The 25,438-nt window shown below is 39.8% G+C and overlaps 2 protein-coding genes across 10 annotated transcripts in view; one reads left to right on the forward strand and one right to left on the reverse strand.

The window, feature by feature from the left end:
- Window positions 1-21,667, forward strand: part of LOC134477121 (uncharacterized) — a 108,383-nt gene extending 86,716 nt beyond the window's left edge. For 3 of the 9 annotated variants that reach the window (XR_010049014.1, XR_010049013.1, XR_010049012.1), the window contains one exon: window positions 17,920-18,105. Coding sequence is in view for 3 of the 9 variants with exons in the window: in XM_063254095.1 (XP_063110165.1) it covers window positions 17,920-18,169 (250 nt within the window). In the remaining 6 variants the exon portion in view is untranslated. Of the gene's footprint in view, window positions 1-5,498; window positions 9,408-17,919 lie in introns of those variants that run through there. The other 6 variants (XM_063254095.1, XM_063254096.1, XR_010049011.1 and 3 more) reach the window with 5 other exon arrangements.
- Window positions 9,403-25,438, reverse strand: part of LOC101788926 (ras-like protein family member 12) — a 141,611-nt gene continuing 125,575 nt past the window's right edge. Inside the window, exons 1-4 of the transcript XR_010049015.1 lie at window positions 20,255-20,388; window positions 20,074-20,145; window positions 19,590-19,700; window positions 9,403-11,948 (exon numbers count right to left, since the gene is read on the reverse strand). The gene's annotated coding sequence lies outside the window, so the exon portion shown is untranslated. Of the gene's footprint in view, window positions 11,949-19,589; window positions 19,701-20,073; window positions 20,146-20,254 lie in introns of the transcript that reaches the window.

Consider the following 25,438-nt stretch of genomic DNA (forward strand, 5'->3'; position numbering starts at 1 on the left):
GTTCCCAGTAGTCATTACTATATGTCTTATTCTCCTGCACAATACAATTGACATCCCAATGTTTTCCCTGAGGCACTGGAGTGACTCTTAGAGCTCATCATCAGCCAGCTTAGCTCTTAAGCTATTGATGCTGTAAGCTGTTACAGTGCACACAATGCCTGCAAAGATACCTTTCTGGGGCAAAGGGACCAGGAACTTACCCTGGCTCATTATCAAATCTAAAGTGATATTGCAGCAATACTACCTGTTATGTGGGAGGCCCAATTATTGGGCCCCACTTTAGACTTAAAAACTCACTATCAAAGGTTTCATTTTCCTTCCTGCAGTTTAAGAGGTCAAGGAAAACTTAAAACACCATACAAAATTATGTAATGTACCTAAATACATTTTGTAGAGATCCAAAACATGGCTGATGGGAATTGTTGAGGCAGAAGTTCTAGAATTTGAGGAAAGAGCCTGGATTTTGAGCTGGGGCCATCAGGAGAATGCTGAGATGGCAAACACTCTTGGTTGGAAATCCTAGTTCTGTTCCATAGGAAAGGTCAGTGTGCCCCTGCTGGAGTTATTTCAATGGTCCTGCTATACCCTGACTGGTCTCAATCATCTCACATGTCAAGGGTCGATAGGATGGGAGGGAGACTCCAAATGCCACAGATTGCATTAGGGATATTCTCCTCATAGCTTTAGATTTCTCTTAGGAAACTTAGGAAGTGAGAACATTTGAAATATTTAATGTGAGTTTTCATGACAACTTCTCTGAGTTCTTCAGCTTCCAAAGCAATGAGATCTTTTTATCCAGGAGTGGAATGGCTTGATGGTTCACCCAAGTCCTTGAGTCCTATACACAAGATTGGCATCTAGGTTCTAAATGATGAATCTGTGGTCAGAAAATTCAGAGCAGTATAGTTCAGTCCCTAGGTGTTTATTTCTTAGGAAATATGATACAATGAGTGTGATGCACAACGAGATTCATAGACTCTGAAAAGGAATCTCAAAGCTGTTTCTGCTTCCTGGTCATGTGTGTGGAAAAATGAAATCATGGAATCTTTGTGAACTGGTTGAGGCCAAATACATGACAGGTGATTCTGGGCCAGGGGACCCTTGACTGCTATGACAAAGTAGTGTGTGCACCCCATGAATTCACTGTAACATGAAATTTTGCATTGCTATGCTGGTGAGGAAATTTGGTACAGTTCCAGGGCTACAGGAGCAGCTGCCTGGTAAAGAAGCAGGCATTGGAGGAGCAGTGAGGCTTTCTTGGTGGTATCTCAACCCTCATTAACAAGAAGGACAAGGTAATCATCTATTCTGGAGATTACTTTGTAACTACATGGGTGGTAATGTCACAGAAAAAACTGGAGTGTATAAACAATATAGATGAGACACAAGTTGATAGAACCTAGAATATTCCCCATGGTGGAACTGAGACACAGCTTCTCATGTTGATACTTGAGAGTGCATTCAGGCTCTCAAACTTGAGACCAGCCTCTTGTAGATGGAATCACGTTATTTTCCAGGAAATGAGTGACACTCTTTTCAGCATTAGGGGATTTTGTTGAAATCTTTTCTGCAGAATATCTGTGAGGAACTTACTACTTGCTTGGAGCCAACAATGATGCAGGTGACCATATTGGTGGGCCACATATGGTGCATCTTGGGTTAAAAAAGATACTTCTCAGAGTCTCTTCAAGACTCCAGCTATTGCTGCTATCCTCCATGGCAGGGTTACATTTCCCATCAGCCCAGTTCATTTCAGTGGGCTAGAAGTGCCTGTGTCACTCCAACTTAGTTTGGTGACATTGTTACCTGATCACAGCCCTTAATAATATAGTCTGATGGCTATTTTCCTTCTTATCAATCTCTAGATCTTCAGGCTGTCTTGGGTACTGTGTATCCTCAGGGAGAGACAGAGTACCTGTGACTTTTCCTCTTCCCTTTGCTCCATGGGTAGCCCGGGCCACCCAGAATGAACTTTACCTGGCCAATTAAAGTTGTACCAAAAAAATAATGTACCAGGAGCTGTCAGTAAAGCTTCTCAATCTATATGTGAACATGTATAAATCTTCATTTTACCTCTCATTGTACTTATTTGTTCCTTGCTGATTTCTTTTTTACCTCACCTATTGAGCAATGTTAATATAGAGGCTGGTGAGGTTTAGCAGAAGACATCTGAGCATGGGGAGGCTGAAGGCTTAAAAGAGCAGAGTTTATGGCAGCCTAAGATGCCAAAGCACAACAGCTGAGTCTCAGACCCCACAGACTACAGGTAGAAGTAGGCCCAATCTACCCAGACTTTGAGGGTCCCAGATCATTTTTTGGTGTAAAATCCCAAGGTGTTCCATTCAGTCAGACACAAGGTGACCACTGGGGCATGATATGGGAGACTTGCAGGGCAGAGCTCCCATCAGAGCATCACAGGTACCTAGATGAGAAGTGCCAACTCTTCACAACAATGGGAGAAACTCAAACCTAGAAGTCTGTATAAATGACATTTTTCACTGACTAACACAGTAAAAGGTATTTTTGCCTGACAGAAAAGCATCTGACAGTTGCCATGTTGCAACCTTGAATTTTAGAAGGAGAAAAAATGGAAGCCAGAGATAACATTGAAATGTGGCAGGATGCAAGGCTCCAGTAAACTGTTATTTTCCCTGTTCCTTCCTTAAGTGGTACAGAAAATTGGTAGGCACATCCCCTCACTAAGATGTTTGCAACATTGTGTGAGTTGCACTCATCAGAATTTTGCCTAATTCCTAGGCCAAACATCTGCTGACAGAAGTAGACACAAACAAGCTAAAATAACTCCGAGAACCCTGAGTTGTGAACACTGGCCAGCAGGTCATTCTCACATAAATAGCTCACATCTCTGGTCTCTGCAGCACAACTATAGAATTAAACACAAGAAACTTAACTTTTACAATAAGAACCTCTTAATTTAGGGGATGCACCCCTGTTCTGCAGGGATCATGTTGAGAATGAATCAGAACAATTGTGTTGGCCCAGAATCGGATGTTGCCCTTTTGCAAAAGGTTCCTTTTGCAAATGGATGATGAGGAAATGAGGCTGTATGACTTCAATTGTGCAAAACACAGCTAGAGCTCCCATGGGAACATTTACTGTTTGTAGCTGTCACTCAAGGAAATGCAAGATACTTTCTTCAGTGTCTCTAGATAGGTGGTCCTGAACCAGTCGAATAGAAACTTCAATATGGAGGCACTGATGAGCACCCTGGGGGCATCTCAAGGTTGGTTCAGCCATACAACTGGGATTAGTTTTCAGTGTCAGGTTCAGTGTTAACAAATGATTTCCATGATCAGTAGCATTAGCTGAACATGCATGTGTGTGTGATAAGATGGGCTGACAATGAGTCTGTAGCTGTGGAATACAGATTTCCAGAGATGGGACTCAGAGGTTGAAGCTTACAACTAAATAACATTTTGCCTTCACAGCAGTGAGCACTGTGTTCCTTACAGTGGAAACTGGTGTGAGCAGCTGCAGGCTGTGGATAGAGTCCTTTGAGGATGGAAGTTCTATATTCTACATTAAAATTGAATTTCCTTGAGAAAATTCTTTGACTACAACATGATTTCTCCACAGGGCCATGTGAAGTATGGCACTGGCAAATATTAGGGGCCAAAAGTACTTATCGGGCTTTCAATAGAGGACCTCATCTTCAGCTATGTATGCCTGAGACAGAATAGTCAAGAAAAACTTCCTGTATGTAGTAGACACCATGCATTTCTCTGAGAAGCTCAGTGTCCTCTTCTGGGGCATGACTGACAAAGTACTGTGTGGAGTAATGGTTAATTAGCACAAATTGAGTGCTGTGGTGCACAGCTAAGGTAGCGCTGTGTGTGTAGTAGGATGAACACTGGGGTGAGTTCTTCAATAAATGTGGGCCTTCGAGGAGGCCTAGAGATTTTCCCAGGTAGTTTCAGAGATCTGATCCTGGTTACTACCTCCAATACCTCCTCATTCTCTACAATTCTGTGGAGGGTGTTAATTTTACCAGCATTCTATGTTAGTATAGCAGAAGTCAAAAGCAGTAGAAAGTGGCAGTTGAGGTTCCTTATGAGAAATTCTGTGTGATACATTTCTCTGTGAATGTGTTCACATTCAGCTGTTTACTTTGAATCAAAGGGATTAGCTTTTTCTCAGAGGGTGGGATTAGCTCCCACAAATCTTAAACAGTGCCTTGAAAGCTACATGCAGTATTTTAATAGTTGAGAGTAATTTGTTGAGGCAAAGACTCTAAGATCTTGACCCTTACCATCTTAGCATCTAAGCATCTAAGGTAATACTGCATTTGTAAGCTGATGGTTCTATGTCATGGGCCTGGTTTCAGATTTAAATTCCATCTGAAGAAATGCATCTCATTACAAACAATTCTGAGACTGATGTAGAGCTCATATATTGTGGGGTGCCTAGAGATCTGATCTAGAGCTCAGAACTGCTCAGACATGAGTTTGTTCTAGAATCAAAGGGGAGTCTGAGGTTTTGGGTTGGGTTCATCAGGCCGTAATGAGAATGGGAAACTTTCTCCAGATGAAACTTGGTTCTGGTGTGGGAACTAATGTTCAGACCACCTAGAGGATTACTTTTGCTGCACGCTGATTGGTCTCAATGATTTTCAGATTAGAATAGGTACCTGCGGGTCACCATTGAGACAAACTGGGACAAGGTGAGGTAACTAGAAAAATGGTTTCCTGTTTTAAGTTTTGAAAATTCCATAAATGTCCAGTTTCCACCTGACTCTGGAGAGTTGGGACTTTTTGGCTTCAAACCCAATGAAAATTACTTATAAACTGGAGTGATTTGGAATCTACACTGTCTTCAGAGATGACACAACAGTCTACATGCCATTATATGTCACCATGCACATGCCACACAGCACACAGAAATTAATTCTCTCCCTAGAAGAAACAAGCAGAAAACAATCTGTCCCCCATCACTTCCATAAGTCTCATGCCCCTGAAAGTGACTTGAAGCTCTCCTTTAGTTGGTTCTTTGACACCAAACATGAATTGGGCAGTGGCATTGCTTTGATACTAACAGTACTCTTGGCATACTTTTCCTTCACTGGATCAAGAGACTTGTGGGATCCTCACTGTGGAAATGTGAGTACAGTGGGACCTCCTGAGCCAAAGAACTTGTAATCTGTGACTAATGTTGCTGTAGGAGCTCCTGTGTGGGACAACTGTTTGACCTGTCACTGTTTTTAGATTTTGGTTCATGAATTTGACTGAATATTGTGTACAGTTCTGAATGATGGATGTGATGGCAACTTGCACTCACTTGGGATTAGGGATAATACAATGATAAATGACACAGAATTGGCCCAAATCTCCTTTGGTCTTTTTTTTCCCCACAATTAAACAATGCTCATGCTTCAGCAATGTATGAGGCATTTCATGGGTGATGTCTGATATGCACTAGGTCTACCTGGTCAGAGGGGTTACGATGTTGTTTATGCTTTTCTTTCTTCTCTTGGGCTTCAGGTCTCATTCCAGATCCTTGCCCATGCTGGGGACAGACTTGCTTCCTTCTCATTCACTCAGTGCTATACTGAAGCATCTGGACACCCAAAAATCAAAGCAGCCATTTCTCCATTGTTCTCCACTCTGCCATCCTGATCTGTAGAGATCAATAAATGCAAGAAAAGCAGTTTCTCTTTGAGCTCACCCCTGACATGCAAAACTCCACCCCTCCATCCACAGAAGGGTGCTGTAACTAAAATATGGTGGACTCCTTTCCATTCTTGGTAACCATTAAGAGCTCTTTTCTTATTCAATAAACACTCTTGTAAGTTCCTTCTTATATCCTCAAATTTGGTGGTCAATTTTGGGAATAGAGAACTCAGGTGCTTAAAATTAGTGACTATGTATACAAAATTGAGCTGTGTCACTGCACCTGTGTGACACAGCTAGAGGGTCAACTTTAGATGATGGCACCAAGCACATGGTGAAGACTGTTTCTCACTGTTTGTGGAAGAGCTGAGATGAACCAGCAAGGAACAGCTGGTGGGAGGAGGGCAAGGTGTTCTCAGGAGGTGACAGCTGAATCATGGGTAGTGGGCATTGGCTGACAAAAAGAAGACATGGAGATCACAGCAGAAGGGACATTTTTGCCATCACCACATGTGTGGGGACAGTGACTCTTTCCCACAGAGCAGTAGGAAGTTATGGCCACTGGAGGGAAAGCAAGGCAGGCAGTGTGCATCACCCCCTTCAATCAGCTGCCTGGGGCACTGAATGGAGATTTCAGAGGCAGACATAGTGTGAGGCAGATGCTCCATAGGACCCGAGCTGTAGGCCAGCTGATAACCCAAGGTCTGATTCATGCAGAAGGTGGAGATGTCTGCTCTGATCTAGAGGAGGCGGCTCTGGTGTCCCAGAAAGTCTGAGCAGCTGTTCATTGAGTCCACCCTGTTGCCACAGAGCTCCCTGCTACTGCCCTGCACTGAGGAGAAGGGGATGGAGAGATGAGGGATGAGGAAAGAGGGACTTTGTGTCACAGCACAGCTCATCTGGCCTGTGCCCTCTACCCTGATCCCCTCTCCCAAAGCCAGCTGTCCACTGTGCCTGAAAAGCACTTCTTCCCTTCTTTCACTTCTCTGCATCCTGACATGCATGCATCTCAAAGTGACAGCTACACATATAGTTACAATATCATTGCCAGGAAGAAACTATGAAATGTATAAGACATAAAAAAAGATTGTCACAAAGGCATAAGCAAATATTAGCACAAAATTTATTATCAGTCAACTGAAAGAAATTAGTGATGAAAACATATTAAATATTGTAATTACTATTAAATTTTGTTTTTTCACAAGACAAGAGGCAGCAAATGTATTACAAAAGAAATTACAATATTTGATAAGGATTGGATGGATTGTTTGGGGAAAAAATGATCTAGTTTGGCCCATAGATCATTGAGAAAAGCATGCCAGGAATCCTGGTTTTGAGAGTGCAAGGCAACAACAGGAGTCACCATTCTCTCTGCAGAACATGCTGTGGTTCCTGGTGAACTGCTCAAGCAGACAGTGCTGACCTACTCAGACATACTGGGGATGCAAAAGGGATGCACTTCTCCCCCTTCTCTGCCTGGAGTGTGCCAGGGTGTCTCAGTGCTCAATGCAGTAAGCACGAGATCTAAGGTTTTGATGGTGCCACAGGCTTTGAAAGGTTTTAGGTGAAACTGGCTTTAGGATCCTGTAGGAGCCATGAGGCTGATGGGCTCTTATGCTTTATGCAGAAGTCTCCATCCAGCAAGGACAGTGGGCAGAGGCAGCGCTGACTTGGGATTTGTGTGAAGCAGGGACTCCTGTGCATATGAATCTTTCCTCAGTTTCAAGCACGCCAACCACTCCTTCCCAAACACAACATGAAGAGGGGTTGGACAGGCAGAGCAGGTGACAGTGTCGGGGAAGAGGACAAAGAGAGATCTTGCACAGGCTTGTTGTACCTTCCTCTCAGCTGGTGTCTTCTGTGCTTAGCTTGTGCTCATATAACTGTTCATGCCCAGAGAAATCTGCCACTTCTTTACTGGATTTCTGTTGAGCTGTGATGTCAGAGCATGCTGAATATTGTCAAAGGCCAGAACACCCAGACCACCTTCTCTCCCTCACCCTCTAAATGCTGCCCATGCAGCCACAGCCGCAGGAAGCCAAGCCCAGTGCAGTTACTGGTGAAGACAAGGAGCTGGCTTGCTCTTCAATCATGGGTTACAGCACAGCATATAGAGCTACACACCACACTTAGTCTGAAGGTGGTCAGTGCCTGGCATTGTTTCCAGTGGATTCTGTGGGCACATAGTGGCTTTGTGTCTCCCAGCTCTGAAGACCTTACTAGTTTCCTAAGTATCCTGTAAGGGGAGGGAGATGAAGACTCCCTGTCCTGGGGAAACACACACACAGCTGTCAGGCTTGTGACCTGCCCCTCAGTGGCTCGGAGTCTTTGAACTCTTCACCTTCCTCCAGCATGAGCTGGAGACTTTCCATCCCACATTGGGGTCAGTGGCTGCAGAGGGTCCCATAAGCTCCAGTTTCCTGGGCAGGGACAGTGTCCTTGTGGGTTGTGGGTGGGGACTCCAGCCTTTCTCAGAGCAGCTCTGTTTTCTGAGGTCACTGAGGAGCTCTGGGAAGTCCCTGGTGCATACTGTGGCATTTGTTTCTGGCCACACCCTTGGTCACGCAGCCCTCTGGGGTGGAATGTGCCCAGGATGTAGTGCTCCTCACATAGTGCTTTTTTTCTTTTCTCTGTCTGGGATTTATTAAAAGAACTACAGAAAAACCTTAGATAAGGGAAGTGACTATGCACAGCTGATGGGAAGCTCAGGAACATTGTGTGGATGAAGCCTGAGTGCAAATCAGAGGCTCTTTCCTTCAGTGACTTGACAAATGCTGAAGTCTCCCCACTGCATTACATCCTCCCTCAGAACAGAAATACACAGCTGGAAACAAACCTGAGGGCTCACAATCTAGTGAGGCAGAAAACTCCTCATCACACAGTCATATGACCATTGTAAGTCTACAATCCCCACACACTGGAGGCAGAGATGGCAGGATCAACATGAGTTTGAGGCCAGCCTGGTCCCCTACTGAGTTTCAGGTCAGCCTTGACTCCATGGTGACACCCTGTCTCAAAAAATGCTTTTGTTGGTTTATCATGCAAAAAAGCCCAAATGTGCAGTGGGAAAATGGTGAAACAAAGCATGACAAAGTCTCATGATTTAATATACAGCTGTTGGAGTTGTTTCTAATAGTTGGGAAAGGATTACAGTAACCCTGGGAGTTTCACAATGGGATGTGAGGTTCAGAGGTCCCCCCGTGTATAAAGCCCCTGCTCCTCTTACACAGAAAAGCTGCACATGTTCCACACTGAATGGTGCCTGCTGCTGTTGCTGCTCAGGGCTCACCCTCAGGAGAGAGCCGTGTCCTTTCCAAGAGGCCCACAGTTCTGCATAACCACTGTCTCTGCAGTGAGGGCTGGGCATGCTCTAGACAAGGGACTAGCTTTAATGTGGCAGGTGCAGGGTGAGGGTCCTCGATGCCCTTCTTGTTGGGACTCAGAGATGGGTTGTGTCCTGTGGTGCTGTGCTGCCCTTCACTGACAGCTCCACAGCACTCATCTCTTTCTCTCTCTCTATTGCTGTTATTTGCTTGCTATTTCTGAAGACAAAAATGTGTACCAGATGTGCTTCTAGGGATGCAGTGAAAATCTGATTTCTGAATGTTCCTGGGCATCTGATTAAACTCCTTTGTCATTAATCCAGGCCCAATGTGCCCATGAGTTGCCCCCTCTGCTAGAACTTACTGACAGTGGCTGTTTATTTGGAAATCTTTCCCTTTGAAGTCAGTGGTATGCTATTATATTCATTAACTGAAAATAAAGGAAAACCTAATTGCATGGCTTGGATTTTTATTTTTTAGAACAGCTTGAAGGTCTTGAATAAACATTAAGAAGTAGTGAGGTCACACACAGTAGTACAGAGGTCACACCCAGCAGTACAGGGTAGGGCATATGTTACAAACAGGGAGGTGCTAGCTTTCCCTGTGACCTGGAAAGCTCTCTGCTGCAAGAAAGTTTCCCTCTGTGTGCAGTCACTTGCAGGGGCCACTGCAGAGGAGGCACCTGTATTGGACTGAGGGTGATGATGCTACCAACATCTCCTGTCTGCCACGTGAGACTTGCCCTGCTTTGCAGGTGGTGTCCCCATGAAGTTGGGGCTATATTCACACTGTGAATTGAAGAATGCTACTGGTTTCCTTGTGCCTCAGGTTGTGTGACAAGAGGCACCTTTGAGGCCTTTGAGGCTTCCAAGACTTCATCGTGAGTCTGCTGTAATCTCAATCCTGAGGATGGGAAGCAGTTGGCGTCAGGATACCGCTGGCCTCTGAGAACACAGAGAGTGACCTGGGAGAGGCCCATGCCTGCTGAACCTGACCTGGTAGTGGAGAGGTCTATGTGGAGAGGGGGCACAGCAGCCAGCATGTCTCTTTATGGACACTGCTCCTGCCATACAGAGCTGCAGCTTATGTGGAAAGAGCAGGACTGTGGCATGTGCATGTCACCCAGCTGATGGATGACAATTTAATAATCACCTTATCAATATACAATCTGTCCCACCTGTGGTTGCTCTTTCCTGTCAATCACTGCTCTTTTTCAAGGACAGTATCAGGCACAGCTGAATCATTGCTAAGAACAGCAGAAGACTTTCCCACCTTTTCAGTGGCATGTTTTTTTGTAATGGAAAAATATTTTATTCAGTAGGAACCCAGAAAAAATCAGGAGAAGCTATTCTAATTTCAGATAAAGTGGATTTCAAGGCAAAACTGATCGAAAGACCAAGAAGCTCACTACATATTGGTTAAGGAAATAATAAAACATAAACAGATAAACATATATGCATCAAATATTAGTGCACTCAACTTTTTAAAAATTTTAAAGAAAGACTAAACAAAACAGAAAATAGGTAGAAATACTACATATGTTCAGAGAGGAAAGAACCAGTAAGAAATCACTAGTTGATGTTTACATATTGTTGTTTTACAAATAGTTGTTCAAGATATAAAAATGGAACATGTAAAGTAGGAATTCAAACAGCAAGACTGCAAACAGTTCTGTTCAACTGTCCAACAAAAACTTAGTAACACTGTTGTCAGTCCTATACACTTAAACATCCATATCTTCATTTATGTTTAGATTAAACTAAAGCAGATTAAAATCATTCTGAACAAAGAATAATAGAATTGCTGGATTTCACATCATGACACTCCGGGATCAGCACTGGGTACTGTAGTGTCTTTTTTTTTTTTAATTTAATTTAAAGAAAGACTGAACAAAACAGAAAATGCATAGAAATAATACATAATGTCAAAGAAAAAAACCAGAAATCACTAATTGATTACAGATTGTCTTCTTACAAATAATTATTCAAGATATTAAAGTGGATCATATAAAATGGGGATTCAAACAGTGAGATTGCAACCAGTTCTGTTCAACTATCCAACAAAAACTTAGAAATATGGTTATCAATCCTATACACTTAAACATACATGCAGGTATCCATATCTTCAATTATGTTGAGATTGAATAAACCCAAGCAGGCTAATATCACTCTGAACAAAGAATAGTACTATTGCTGGGTGTCACATTATGACACTCCGGGATCAGCACTGGGTATTTTAGGGTCTGTTTTTCTTCAAAGTATCTGTTCATTTCATTATGTGTCATAAGACCAGTTCTCGTAAACTGTTTATAGATTCTACACATGCATGAGTCTAAACATGTATTTCTATCCTTTCTATATTAGAGGGAGAAACAAAACAAAGCAAAACAAAACATATTCCTATAAACACATGGAAAGAAAAAGACATAAGACCGTTGTACAATGAGTTCTACTATAGTTCCTGTGTTGTCTCTTGTTATATCCAATAGAATTGGCTATATCATCACACATAGTATAATTGAATATATAAGCATATAATAAAAACACAACATTGTATATAGTATAGAACTTCAGAAACCGGCAGTTATCAGACCAGAATGTGCATTGTAGAGTCTTGTTATCTTCAGTGTAGTTGCCTATACTCTCAGACTTGATACTATCAATTGGATCAGTTTTGAGTAAAACCTTCTCTGCCTCATTTCTGTTATGCTCTTTTTTTGCCATCAGTTATCTGCTTATTTCTTTATTCTGTTTTCTGCTCCATGCATTGAGGCCTCTCTGCCACTGTTCCTGGAATCCGAGTACTTTTTTCTGTCTCTAGAATGCCCTGCAGTATTCTCTGTAGAATTGGATTGGTGGTTGCAAATTTTCCAAGTTCCTCTTTGTTTTGGAAGCATCTTGTTTTTCCATTAATTTCTAGAGAGAGTTTAGCAGGGTATATCAATCTGGGATGGAGGTTATTTTCTTTCAGGGCTTGGAATATTTCGCTCCAGGCTCTTCTTTATTTTTATTTTTTAAAATTTGTTTAAAAGGAAAAAAAACAAGACAAAACAGTGTAAGAGTACAAGTAATACAGGACTACAAAAAAAAAAAAAAAAAAAAACAACAGTAAGAAATCACCAGTTAATAGATTACACATTGTCATCTTAGAAACAGTTGCTCAAGTCACAGAATTAAAGCATACAAAGTGGACATTCAAACAGTGAGACTGCAAACAGTTGTGTTCCATGGTCCAACATCAGTAATATGGTCATCTATCTAACACACATAAATACACTTGCAGTTGTATCCTTTAGAGCACTTTTTTTTCTCTCTTTTTTTACAACATTTTACACGTTTTGGGTTTTATTACTCCCACAGTTCTTATTACTCTCCTTTTGGAAGAAAACAAAACCAAATATGACAAAACAAAGCAGTCAGTCAAAACCAAGGATAGACATAGTACATGATGTAAAAACAGACTACAAGGTTATCAACAATGGTTACCAGAATGTCACCTGCTTCCCTAAAAAGAATTGCCTATATCATTAGGTATAATTAATTTGAACAAAACAGTAGAGAACAAGACTAATAAAACCTAAACATTGTAAACATTACAGGACTTTAAAAAAAATAATAGTCAAACCAGAATGGGCATCATAGTGAATTTTATTGCCTTCAAAGTAGTTGCCTATACTCTCAAACCTGTTACTATCAAACAGAGGGGAACAGAGTCTGATGAGTCAAAACAAGATAGTGGGAGTAATACAGGACTTTAAATCAAGTTAATAGGAAATCAAAAAAGTTGCTATAATACATCCTACTAATTTTTTATTTTCCCCTTAATTAAAAAAAATAAAACAATAAAAATAAATAAATAATTTTTTAATGAATGAGGGGGAGATTGAGGTAAAAGAGGACATAGCAAAATAACAATACAGGTCAAAGCAACCTACTGCTTCACCACCAAATAATCTGACTTAATAGTAGTTACCATAGTGTCTTTTTCCTTGAAATATTTGAATATAACTTCGTATACTATAGCATCAGACATATCAAAACAGTGTGAAACCATTCAAGTGAATGAAAGTATTACAGGGTATTTAGAACCAGCTAACAGAAAATGAACAATGGTTTCTATATTATCTCTTTGCCTATAAAAATTTTTGTTTATACTATCACATATAATAAAATCCAGTAAGATACAACATGATAAAACCAATGGAGACAGAAGAGCAACAGTTTGGTGGGACATCAAAACAAGATGATATTAAATCAGCACTAGTTATTATGATGTCTTATTTTCAAAAGAGCTGTTCATTTCATCACAGGCAATAATATCAAGCAGCCCAGAATAAAGCCATTCCAGTTAATGAGTGAAAGTTTTATAAGGCTTCAAGGCCACACAATGAGGAATTATGATTACCACATACTTTTATATATTTGAATCATTTCTTATATTATTCACACATGTGAGATTGATTTATTTCACTTATGAGTATGGTCTCAAGCTGCGCCCATTTATTGATAAATATCTCAATGTGATCCCTCTTTATAGATGAGTAGTACTCCTTATATAGAAGTGTTGTGGAGTACCACAACTTTTTTATCAATCCCTCAGTTGATGGGCACTTGGGTTGTTTCCAAATCTGGCGATTACAAATTATGCTGCTATAAACATAGGTGCACATATATCACTGTGGTATGATGCTTTCAGTTCTTCTGGGAATATGCCTAGAAGTGGAATAGCTGGAACAATTGGGACTTCCAATCCCAGCTTTTTGAGAAATCTTAGACTGACCTCCACAAAGGTTGTACCAGTCTACACTCTCACCAAAATACACAGAGCATCTTGATGGACCCTATCTCCTGATCTATTCTGCCTGTGTTTCTTTTCATTAGTGTATCAATGCTATCTATTTTAGAGATTACAGCCAACCTTCTCTGCCTCATTTCTGCTATGCTGTTTTTCTGCCATTGGTTCTCTACTTTTCCCCTTCATTCCACTATCTGCCCCATCATTGAGAACAAATTTAAATAAATGCAAAAGGGTTGAAATTATCCCTTGCATGCTATCGGACCATAGCACTATGAAATTAGAAATTAATGATAAAAGATACTGCAAAAATCCCACAAACACATGGAAACTGAATAACACACTCTTGAGTAATCAGTGGGTCACAGAGGAAATTAAAGGAGAAATTATACAATACCTGCAAACAAATGAAAACACAAATACAACTTACTGGAATCTGTGGGATGCAATGAAAGCTGTCCTCAGAGGAAAGTTTATTGCACTGAGTTCCCACATCAGAAAAACAGAACAAATACAAATAAATAACCTTATGTTACACCTCAAACATCTAGAAAAAGAACAGCAAGTCAAGCCCAAAGCCAAAAGAGAAGACATTATTAAAATCAGCAGAAATCAATGCAATAGAGACTAAAAAAGCAATCCAAAAAAAAAAAAAATCAATGAATCAAAGAGTTGGTTCTTTGAAAGAATAAATAAAATCGATAAGCCCCTAGCCAACCTTATTTTAAAAAAGGGAAGAAAAAGCTCAAATTCATGCAATAAGGAATGAAAGAGGCGAAATTACTACAGACGCTATAGAAATACAAAAGATCGTCAACACTTATTTCAAAAACCTCTACTCTTAAAGGTTTGATAACACAGAGGAAATAGAAAGATTCCGAGAAGCATACAAAGTCCCAAAGCTAGGTCATGAAGATGTAAAACTACTGAGTAACCCAATTTATATTAATGAAATTGAAAACGTAATTAAATCTTTACCTACAAAGAAGAGCCCAGGCCCAGACGGATTCACTGCAGAATTCTACAAGAAATACAAAGAAGACCTAATGCCAACACTCCTCAAACTCTTCAATGAAATTGAAAGGGAAGCAATCCTTCCTAAATCGTTCCTAGAAGCAAATATTACTCTAGTACCAAAACCAGAGAAGGACCCAACTGAAAAAGAAAACTACAGACCAATCTCCCTCATGAACACAGAGGCAAAAATCCTTAATAAAATATTGACAAATAGGATGCAGTAAATCATCAAGAAAATCATAAACCATGACCAAGTGGGATGCATCCCAGGTATGCAGGGATTGTCCAATATATGTAAGTCAATAAATGTAATACACCATATTAATAGAGTCAAAAGTAAGAATCACATCATTTCTGTAGATGCAGAAAAAGCTTTTGATAAGGTCCAACATTCATTTATGATAAGAACCTTGCAGAAAATTGGAATAGATGATCTTTACCTCAATATAATTTGGGCATCTATGACAAACCAACAGGCAATATCATATTAAATGGCCAGAAATTGAAGGCCTTTACTTTAAAATCAGGCACAAGACAAGGATGTCCCTTATCACCGCTCCTATTTAATATAGTACTGGAAATATTGGCCAGAGCAATTAGACAGAGAGAAATAAAAGGCGTTAAGATAGGAAAAGAAGTTAAATTATCATTATTTGCAGATGACATGATACTCTATATAGAAGATCCCCAAAACTCCATTGAAAGACTCCTAGATATAATAAATAAATTCAGTAATGTAGCTGGATACAGAATCAATACTCAAAAATGAATAGCATTCCTATACACTAACAATAAAATCACAGACAGAGAAATAAGGGAGGCCACACCCTTCACACTAGCAACCAAAAAATGAGATACTTATGAATTACTCTCACAAAAGAAGTGAAAGACCTATACAGGGAAAATTATAATACACTGAAAGATGAAATTGAAGATGATGTCAGAAAATGGAAAGACATCCCTTGCTCATGGATAGGAAGAATAAATATTGTGAAAATGGCCATTCTCCCAAAACTGTTATACAGATTCAATGCAATCCCGATAAAAATACCATCAACATACTTAATAAATCTAGAGAAATCCCTCCTAAAATTGATCTGAAGCGAGAAGAGACCTAGAATAGCAAGGACAGTTCTAAGGAGCAAAAGCAAGGCAGGAGGTATCTCAATCCCTGACTTGAAGTTATACTACAAAGCAACTAGTAAAATCAACAAGGTACTGGAACCAAAACAGAGCCGAAGATCAGTAGAATAGATTAGAAGATACAACCACAACTACAAACACTCAACCACCTTATCTTTGATAAAGGGGCCAAACATGTTGACTGGAAGGACAACAGCCTCTTTATTTAATAAATGGTATTGGAAAAACTGGCTCTCCATATGTCGAAAACTAAAACTAGACCCATGTCTATCACCATGCACTAAAATAAAATCTAAATGGATCAAAGATCTAAATATTAAAACAGAAACACTGAATCTATTGGAAGACAAATTGGGTAAAAACCTTGAAGACATAGGAGTAGGTAGAGAATTCACAAACAGGACTCAAACCGCACGGGAAATACTTCCCAGAGTCAATAATTGGGATTGCCTCTTATTAAAAAGTTTCTGCATGTCAAAAGAAATCTCCAGCATAGTGAAAAGAAAACCCACAAACTGGGAAAAAAATCTTAGTGAACTGCCCCTCAGGCAAAGGACTTCTGTCTAAAACATATAAAGAATTAGAAAGAATCAGACCCCCAAAATTCAAAGATCCAATCAAAAAATGGGCATCTGAGATGAATGAACAATTTTAAGATGAAGAAATGCAAATGGCAAATAAATAGATGAAAAAATGTTCACCATCACTGGTCATTAGAGAAACGCAGATTAAAACAACACTGATGTTTCATCTCACTCCTGAAAGAATGGCCAAGATCAAGAAAACCACCAACAACAAATGCTGGAGAGGCTGTGGGGAAAAAGGAACTCTCCTGCACTCTTGGTGGGAGTGTAGACTAGTACAACCATTGTGGAGGTCAGTCTGGAGATTTCTCAGAAATCTGGGACTGGAAGCCTCATTTGACTCAGCTATTCCACTTCTAGGCATATTCCCAGAAGAACTGAAGGCATCATACCACAGTGATATATGTCAACCCATGTTTATAGCTGCACAGTTTGTAATAGCCAGATCTTGGAAATAACCTAAGTGTCCATCAACTGAGGAATGGATAAAAAATTGTGGTGTTTTTATGCAATGGAGTACTACTCAGCTATAACGAATGATCACATTGAGATATTTATAAATAAATGGACGCAGCTTGAGACCATACTCATAAATGAAATAAATCAAACTCGCATGTATTAATACCAAATAGTTTCCTAGTATAAGAAATGATAAGAATACATAAAAGTATGCGGTAATTATGATTCCCAACCATATTGGTTTGAAGCCATATGATATTTTCATTCATTAATTGCAAAGGTTTTAACCTGGGTTGTTCGATTTTAGTATCTTTTTAAAAATAGCAAGAGGCACAATGGTAACCATTTTTGATCACCTGATATTCTATTTTTGCATCATGTACTATGCCCATCCTCTTGTTCTAACCGACTCTGTTTTGTTTAGTTACATTAGGTTTTATTCTCTTCAAAAAAAGTAATAAGAACTGTGGGAGTAAAAAAACCCCAAAAAGTGCAATTGTTATTGTAAAAAAGAGAGGAAAGGAAGGTGGTCTAAGGGATATAACTGCATGTATGTTTGAGGTGTAGAATGGAAAACCATATTACTAAGCTTTTGTTGGATCATTGAATGGAACTGTCTGCAATCTCACTGTATGAATGTCCACTTATGTGCTTTAATTTTATAATTTGGACAACTGTTTCTAAGATGACAATGTATAACCTATTAACTAGTGATTTCTTACTGTATATTTTTTTCTAGAAATTCTGTATTATTTGTACCCTGTTACTGCTTTGTTTTTTTTTTTTTTTTTTTTTCCTTTCTTTTTTCTCTTTAAATAAAAAAAAAAAAACATTATAGCTGGTTTGTAAAGTGTACTGGTTTTAGGACATGTTTTTTACAATATTCTATTAGATAACATGTAAGTCAACCTTTGTCTTGTTTCTACTGACTAGAGTGTGCTAAAAGTGATGTCTTGTGGCTTCCCAAACTAGGCGAAGAATGCTGTCTCACACTGTTGACCAGATGCGGAGGAAGACACTTAGAGCACCTGCCTGTCTCGGATATGGTTCCAGCCCATGGCCACCACACTCAGACCCATCAGTGAACCAGCCCTCGATATTCCAGATCTGCAGCCTCCAGCTTGCACCAATGAGCTTAGGGGAGCAGAGACATGTTGTCCTCACCAAGCTGCTCTCAAGCCCTAGCGTTGGGCAGAAGATAAGTACTGTCTTAAACTACTAAATTGGGGGTAATTTACTACAATCCAGCATAAGTTTCATGTACAAGGAGGGAAAAAAAGAAGTTTTTAAAAACAGACAAGAAGAGGGCTGGGGATTTAGCTCAGCGGCATAAGTGCCTGCCTTGCAAGCAGGCAGTCATGAGTTCAATTCCCGGTACCGATAAAAAGGAAAAGAAAAAGAAAAAGAAAAAAAAAAAAAAAAAAAAAAAAACAGACAAGAAGAAAAAAAATTAATCAGAAATTAGCCCCCTAGTAGGTTCTCACAAATAATGAGGCTCATTTATCAATAACAGTGCTAATATGATCAGCTTGAATAGAAGATAAATGTTGAGACGACTGAGGAAGAAGGCTTTCTAAAGTTCCTTTCAGTTGTAGGTTATTACTAGGAGGAAAACTGGTTTCTTTGGACTTTCTGATCAGTTAGGAGACATGAAAGAATGGAAAGCACATGAAAAATAATAGTTGAAAAGCAACAAAATTATTTGGTTTAATACTCAAAATCAGATATAAAGATTTCAACTACTGGGTTCTAAAACAGGTACTTCTGTATGCTTAGTAATTTGGTATTAAAACTTTATTTTCCTTTCTTTAATGAGGAAAAAGGAACACTGTGGAGCAATTTTTAATTTTTAATCTCAGAAGTACAACAAATGTAGTGTCCTTAGAAAGGGAAGAAAAGAAATACAGCTTTTCTTTAACCTGTTCAAGTGTGTTCACATGCAGAAGACCATATAACAACATTTCCCCACGGGATACAAATAGGCTTTGGAATTTTAAATTCATATCACTACTTTGACTACTATCTGTCTTTGTCAAACTGCCTGAACACTGCTTGATTTTTATGAACTATACTCTTGAAAAATTATTCTTGGGCTGAACTGTTTAATCCATGAGCCTTGTAATGACTGATAATGGTTGCAGTGGCTGATACTCTGTTTTAACTTGAGAAATTTAGACATTTAAGGAAGTGACTCAACAGAAGCTCCATGTCCTCACTGTGTAAACATGCTCATCCTGTACAAGAGGGCACGGAGATGGTGTGAATGCTATACCGACTCTCGGGAGTGGTAGTCTGATTACAATACAAGGGAGGGAAACAGGCTTACTCTTTATTCTTTGGCTCAATGAAGCTCTTGCTGTCTCCTGTCAAGTGGAACTCTTGCCCCTTTGCCATGTCACTCTGCCCTTGAGCCAGATGATTATGGACTGAACCCTCCACAAACTCTGAGATAAATGAATCTTTCCTCCCTGAATTATTAGGGTTGAGTATTTTGTCTCAGAAATAAGAGAAAAGTAAACACCATGTTTATTGAAGGATAAAGCAAGGTTACTATCCTCTTTGGTATGTTAACATAATACACTAACTTATTCATCTTAGCTAAAGCCCAGAGATCAGAAACCAAAATGAAGAAAAATATATACTTAGCTCGTTCAAGTTTTCCTGCTGGTTTCTTCATTTTCTTTTTCAGGCTCAAAATCTCCATTTCGAGGCTTTTCACATTTTCTTTTAGGCGTAAATACTCCAATTCAATCCTAAAATATTGATTTCAAAATAATTATTTGCACAGATCTGTTAAAAAAGTCACATAACCTTTGAAAGAGTACTCACAATTTTAAAAGTTAGAAAAAGTAGATGATTTGGTAGGTAAGATTTTTCTCATTGTGCTTGTTGACACTTTTTCTTTGGCATTATTGGGAGTGAACACAGGGCTCCACGTGGAAAGCACATGCTCTCTCCTCACTGTACTATTTCTGCTCCCCTAAATTACTCCTTTCAGGTACATTTATCAAAGCTAGAATTTTCCCCTGGCCTAATGAAGATTTAGTACTTATATAACTGCAATATGTCTCATATTATGCTGCTGATTTCCTTGATAGATGCTCAAGTCATTTGGTTAAGCCATACCTGTCTAAGGGTTCTTCCATTTTTTCCATCACGTTGCACAGAGCTTGTACCTTGATCTTGTGCTTCTGTCAACTGAAAATTAACAAAAGTGTTTATTAATAACCTGCCCATCCCTGGTGTTTGTTTCATAACTGTAGTGGACACAGCTATAATGCTCCACCTCCGTATGGTTTATAGTTACCTCTGTGCTGTGTCTACACCGTTAGCTGAACTGCTGACGCAGGGATCCAATGGCCCACACCTTACAAAATAACACCCTCTCCCCACTACTTAAGTTACCGACCCCAGCTCTAGGTCTGAAACATATTATATTCCTGATTTTAGACCTGTTAGCAGGTCCTCAAACTGACAAAACTAGAAGGTTAGCACAGTGCTATGGACCTGCATTCCTGGCTGCTTGGTAAGCTGATGCTTGAGACCAGCCTGGGCAACTGGGGGAGACAACTCTTTTGCAGGAAAGTATAAAAGTGAAAGTTTTGGTAAAATGGAGAGAAAGAGGAAGTCCCTTTACTTGTGCTGTCCTTTTAGTTGTATTTTTACATTCCACGCATCACATCCTACTTTATGGATTCCAAGTACTATTTATCAACTATGATATGAATAATGCTTATATGACTAAGAGCAATGCCAATGATAATAATACAGAAATGACACTGCAGTAACATCTAGATGTCTCCAGGAACTGTTGGACAAACAGTATCTAGACAGACACCAGCATGCCTGGGCCAGAGTTCCAACTCCACCAGTCAATGGCAGTGGGAGCTCTATAAAATTTTTCCTATTAGGTATTATTGTGTTTTCTGTTTTGATAAAGTTTGATATTGTAGGAAAGCTGAGGCAAAAGTTTCCTGAGGTCAAGTGCAGTCTTGACAATTTAGTCAGAAGAGCTCTCAAAATTTAAATCAGAAGCTGGGCTTCGTGTCACACAGCTGTGATTCTGTCACTCAGGAGGCTGAGTCAACAGGGTTACTGTAACCATGAGACCACCTTGGAGAGGCACAGTAAATTCAAGGCCAGGCTGGGGTACACAAAATGTCTCGGCACAGGGGTCATTTACACTTTCCCTTCTTCCTTTTAGTTTACTTCTCCCAGGACAAAACTTCATTAGCCATTGTTTAGTATGGATTCCTTCTGCACTGAGTCCTGCACTTTGCATAGTGAGTCATATGGGTTTCAATCTGAATTTTGTGATCCTCTAACATGGGGCTGGTGGCCTCACTGTTAGAATGCCACCCAGTATAAGTCACCTTGTATTTCTTTTATAATGTTGCTTTCCTATGGGTTCACATCGCTTTTTTAAATATTTTCCAGTTATTGCATGTATATTTAAGTGTATAAGATAGAAAGTGAAATCACAGAGTTTTATTGGATCATGGAACAGAACTGTTTGCAGTATCATTGTTGGAATGTCCACTCTACAAGCTTTAATTTTGTGACTTGAACAATTATTTCTAAGATGGCAATATGTAATCCATTAACTAGTGATTTCCGAATGTTCATTTTTTTCTTCTGTAAATCTGTATAACTTGTACCCTTTCATGGTTTTTTTTTTTCTTCTTTTCTCCTTAAATAAAAAAAAAATATTTTCCAGTTATATATGGTACCACTACCAATTTTTCAACATCTCAATACCTTTGTATATGACACTTAAAGTAAGATGATGGCCCCTGGCATTTTAATTCACAAATGACACCTTATCAACATGTCAGCATGTTATGTGTATGAAAAGTATAGTACAACAACAGGACTAATTTATTTGAATTCTAGAAAAAATTATTTCTCCACATTTTATCAGAGAAAACACTAGGCAGAATTCTGTAGCTCCCTTATAACAAGTCTTTTCTTGTTGTTGAGACAAAATAACCAGACTCACAAGTTAAGAGAGGAAAGGTTCATAAATCACAGTTTATAGAGGTTTCAGTTCATAGTAGGCTGGCTCCAGAACAGGGAGGCATTGCAGAGGGGCATCACGGACCAGAAGACAAGCAGGAGCAGCAGCAGCAGCAGCAGCAGCAGTAGCAGCAGCAGCAGCAGCAGAAGCAGCAGCAGCAGCATCATCAAGCTTCTTTCTGGCCCTACATCTTATCCAGGTACTCACCTTTAGGGCAGGTAGCACTCACACCCTTAATCTTAACATCACATCCTTGATCCCAGAACTATGCTAAACCAACCGGTGGACCAACATGGTAATCACATACCCTGAATCCCAACATCATATTCTAGAGATCTAGCTACCTATGAAAAAACCTCATCTATACTCCATGAGGGTTTGGGGGACAGGTATGCAGGAGACATAGCAGCAAGCATCTGTGTAATGGAGCTCGATGGATTAAATTGCTGTGACTTTAAGAAATCAGTCAGTGGAAGGAGCCACCTCACATCTCCACTTCCATGCACACAATGTGTCCCTGTGGTCCTAATTCCCAGACAGGAGAACACGGGCCACAGGAGAATCTGCTCTGCCTGGTCAAGAGGTACATGGTTTTCATTACACATCAACAAACTGTCACCCAGTCTTATGCGTTACTCTTAGACTGGACAAGTTTAAATGGCTGATAAACACTAATCAATGGGGAAAAATCATGAAACTGCAAGCTAGGACCACTAGTTCCTCAGTAAGAGAAATATCCATTTCTACTTTGTTACTGGCATCTTTTTCCTTGCTTACAGTCAAAGAGAAATACAGTGTCTCTGGGGAAAATGCTTGTGTAGCGCCCTAGTATCCATTCTTGGTGACCATATAAATTTCAAAATATCATGGAAAAGCTTTCATTGCAACAGATATTCAAAGTCTTAGATTCAGCAATTCAATTTCCTGGAATTTTAAAAGTTATTGTATCATATTAGCTGAGACTCATGACACACAGTAATATATCAATGTCCAGATCAGCATTATTGCCAAAGAAGTGTGGGAATAACTCTCAAATCCTTCAATGGATAATGGATAAACAAATGTGGTATGTGTAAAATAGGGATTTTAGGCTACAAAAATCTTTTGTAATAAAATATCACTGCCAAAGTCATGAATTGCATGAAACCATTTATCTTCCTTAAAGTTAAGAGCACGTCACTACTGCTAGTAAGGAGGTATCAATACGATTGCAACAAGTGTTTTTATCAGTAAGATTTTCATAGTGCCTAAAATATTCCTACATACTAGTAGAGGAGGAACTGCTTTCTAGAACAATAGAAATTAAAAAGAAATGCACTTACCAATCTCTTGCTCAACAAGTGTTTCCGAGCTCGTTCAAGTTTACCCCCTTGCTTTTGAATTTTCTTTTTCAGGCTCAAATTCTCCAATTTGAGTGTTTGCACAGATCTGTTTAAAAAGTCACATAATCTTTGAAAGAGTACTCATAATTTTAAAAGTTAGAAAAAGTAGATGACTTGGCAAGTAAGATTTTTCTCATTGTGCTTGTTGACACTTTTTCTTTTGCATTATTAGGGGTGAACACAGGGCTCCACATGGAAAGCACATGCTCTCTCCTCACTGTACTATATCTGCTCCCCTAAATTACTCCTTTCAGGTACATTTATCAAAGCTAGACTTTTCCCTTGGACTAATGAAGATTTACTACTTCTATAACTGCAATATGTCTCATATTGTGCTGCTGATTTCCTTTATAGATGTTCAAGTTATCTGTATATCATTAAGCCATACCTGTCTAAGGGTTCTTCCATTTTTTCATCATGTTGCACAGATCTTCTACCTTGATCTTGGGCTTCTGTCAACTGAAAATTAACAAAAAGTTGATTAATAACCTGCCCATCCCTGGTGTTTGTTTCATAACTGTAGTGAACACAGCTATAATGCTCCACTTCCATATGGTTTATAGTTACCTCTGTGCTGTGTCTACACCGTTAGCTGAACTGCTGATGCAGGGATCCAATGGCCCACACCTTACAAAATAACACCCTCTCCCCACTACTTAAGTTACTGACCCCAGCTCTAGGTCTGAAATATATTATGTTCCTGATTTTAGACTGTTAGCAGGTCCTCAAACTGACAAAACTAGAAGGTTAGCACAGTGCTATGGACCTGCATTTCTGGATGCTTGGAAAGCTGATGCTTGAGACCAGCCTGGGCAATAGGGGGAGACTACTATTTTGCAGGAAACAATAAAGGTGAATATTTTGGTAAAATGGACAGAAAGAGGAAGTCCCTTTACTTGTGCTGTCCTTTTAGTTGTATTTTTACATTCCACGCATTACATCCTACTTTATGGATTCCAAGTACTATTTATCAACTATGATATGAATAATGCTTATATGACTAAGAGCAATGCCAATGATAATAATACAGAAATGACACTGCAGTAACATCTAGATGTCTCCAGGAACTGTTGGACAAACAGTATCTAGACAGACACCAGCATGCCTGGGCCAGAGTTCCAACTCCACCAGTCAATGGCAGTGGGAGCTCTATAAAATCTTTCCTATTAGGTATTATTGTGTTTTCTGTTTTGATAAAGTTTGATATTGTAGGAAAGCTGAGGCAAAAGTTTCCTGAGGTCAAGTGCAGTCTTGATAATTTATTCAGAAGAGCTCTCAAAATTTAAATCAGAAGCTGGGCTTCGTGTCACACAGCTGTGATTCTGTCACTCAGGAGGCTGAGTCAACAGGGTTACTGTAACCATGAGACCACCTTGGAGAGGCACAGTAAATTCAAGGCCAGCCTGGGTTACGCAGCGAAACCCTGTCTCCAATAACCAGAAAGAAATTAATTAATCCAGGTATAGTTGCACATGTCTATTGTCCTAGCAATAGTGTTGGCTCATGCATGAGGCTAGCTCATTTGAGCCCAGGGCAACTTAGAGAGGCCCTATTCAGAAAGAAACAAAAATCGCCCATGGATAAAGCTCTGTGGAGGACCCTGGGTTCAGTCACCAGTGCCAGAACTGTCTGGAAGGTGAAGAGGAGATACTGGAGTTTTCAGAATGGCCCAGGGCTCTGTACTGGGCTGTAATGAGAAAGGCACAGGTGGATGGGAGGAAGGAAAAAGGGAGATACTTTCCTGCTCCAAGGGACCTCCTCAGCTGACCTCAGGGGAGAGAAAGCAAAATGTGATGTTTTTGGCAGGTGGTGGACAATGGGACAGGCTTTTTGTGCAAGCTGAACTGGTCACTCATGATGAAGGTGGCAATAAATGCAGAGTATGCAGCCCAAAAGACATCCCTGCAGTCCAGTGAGACTCATCAGTTAGCTCAAGTAGTCAGTGGCACTTGATTTGTAACAACTCACAGCTTATTCTCACATAGCAGTGCCCAGTGGGCAATGATCACTCAAACAGTGCTTCCTGGGTTAAGCGGTATGTACATAACATGCCCATGAGTGGAGGCTAACCCACTGAGCTGATACTATTGGG

This window comes from Cavia porcellus, unplaced genomic scaffold, assembly GCF_034190915.1.
Source record: "Cavia porcellus strain 051 isolate PalLab524CR breed Dunkin Hartley unplaced genomic scaffold, mCavPor4.1 scaffold_8, whole genome shotgun sequence".
In the NCBI taxonomy this organism is placed as follows: domain Eukaryota; kingdom Metazoa; phylum Chordata; class Mammalia; order Rodentia; family Caviidae; genus Cavia; species Cavia porcellus.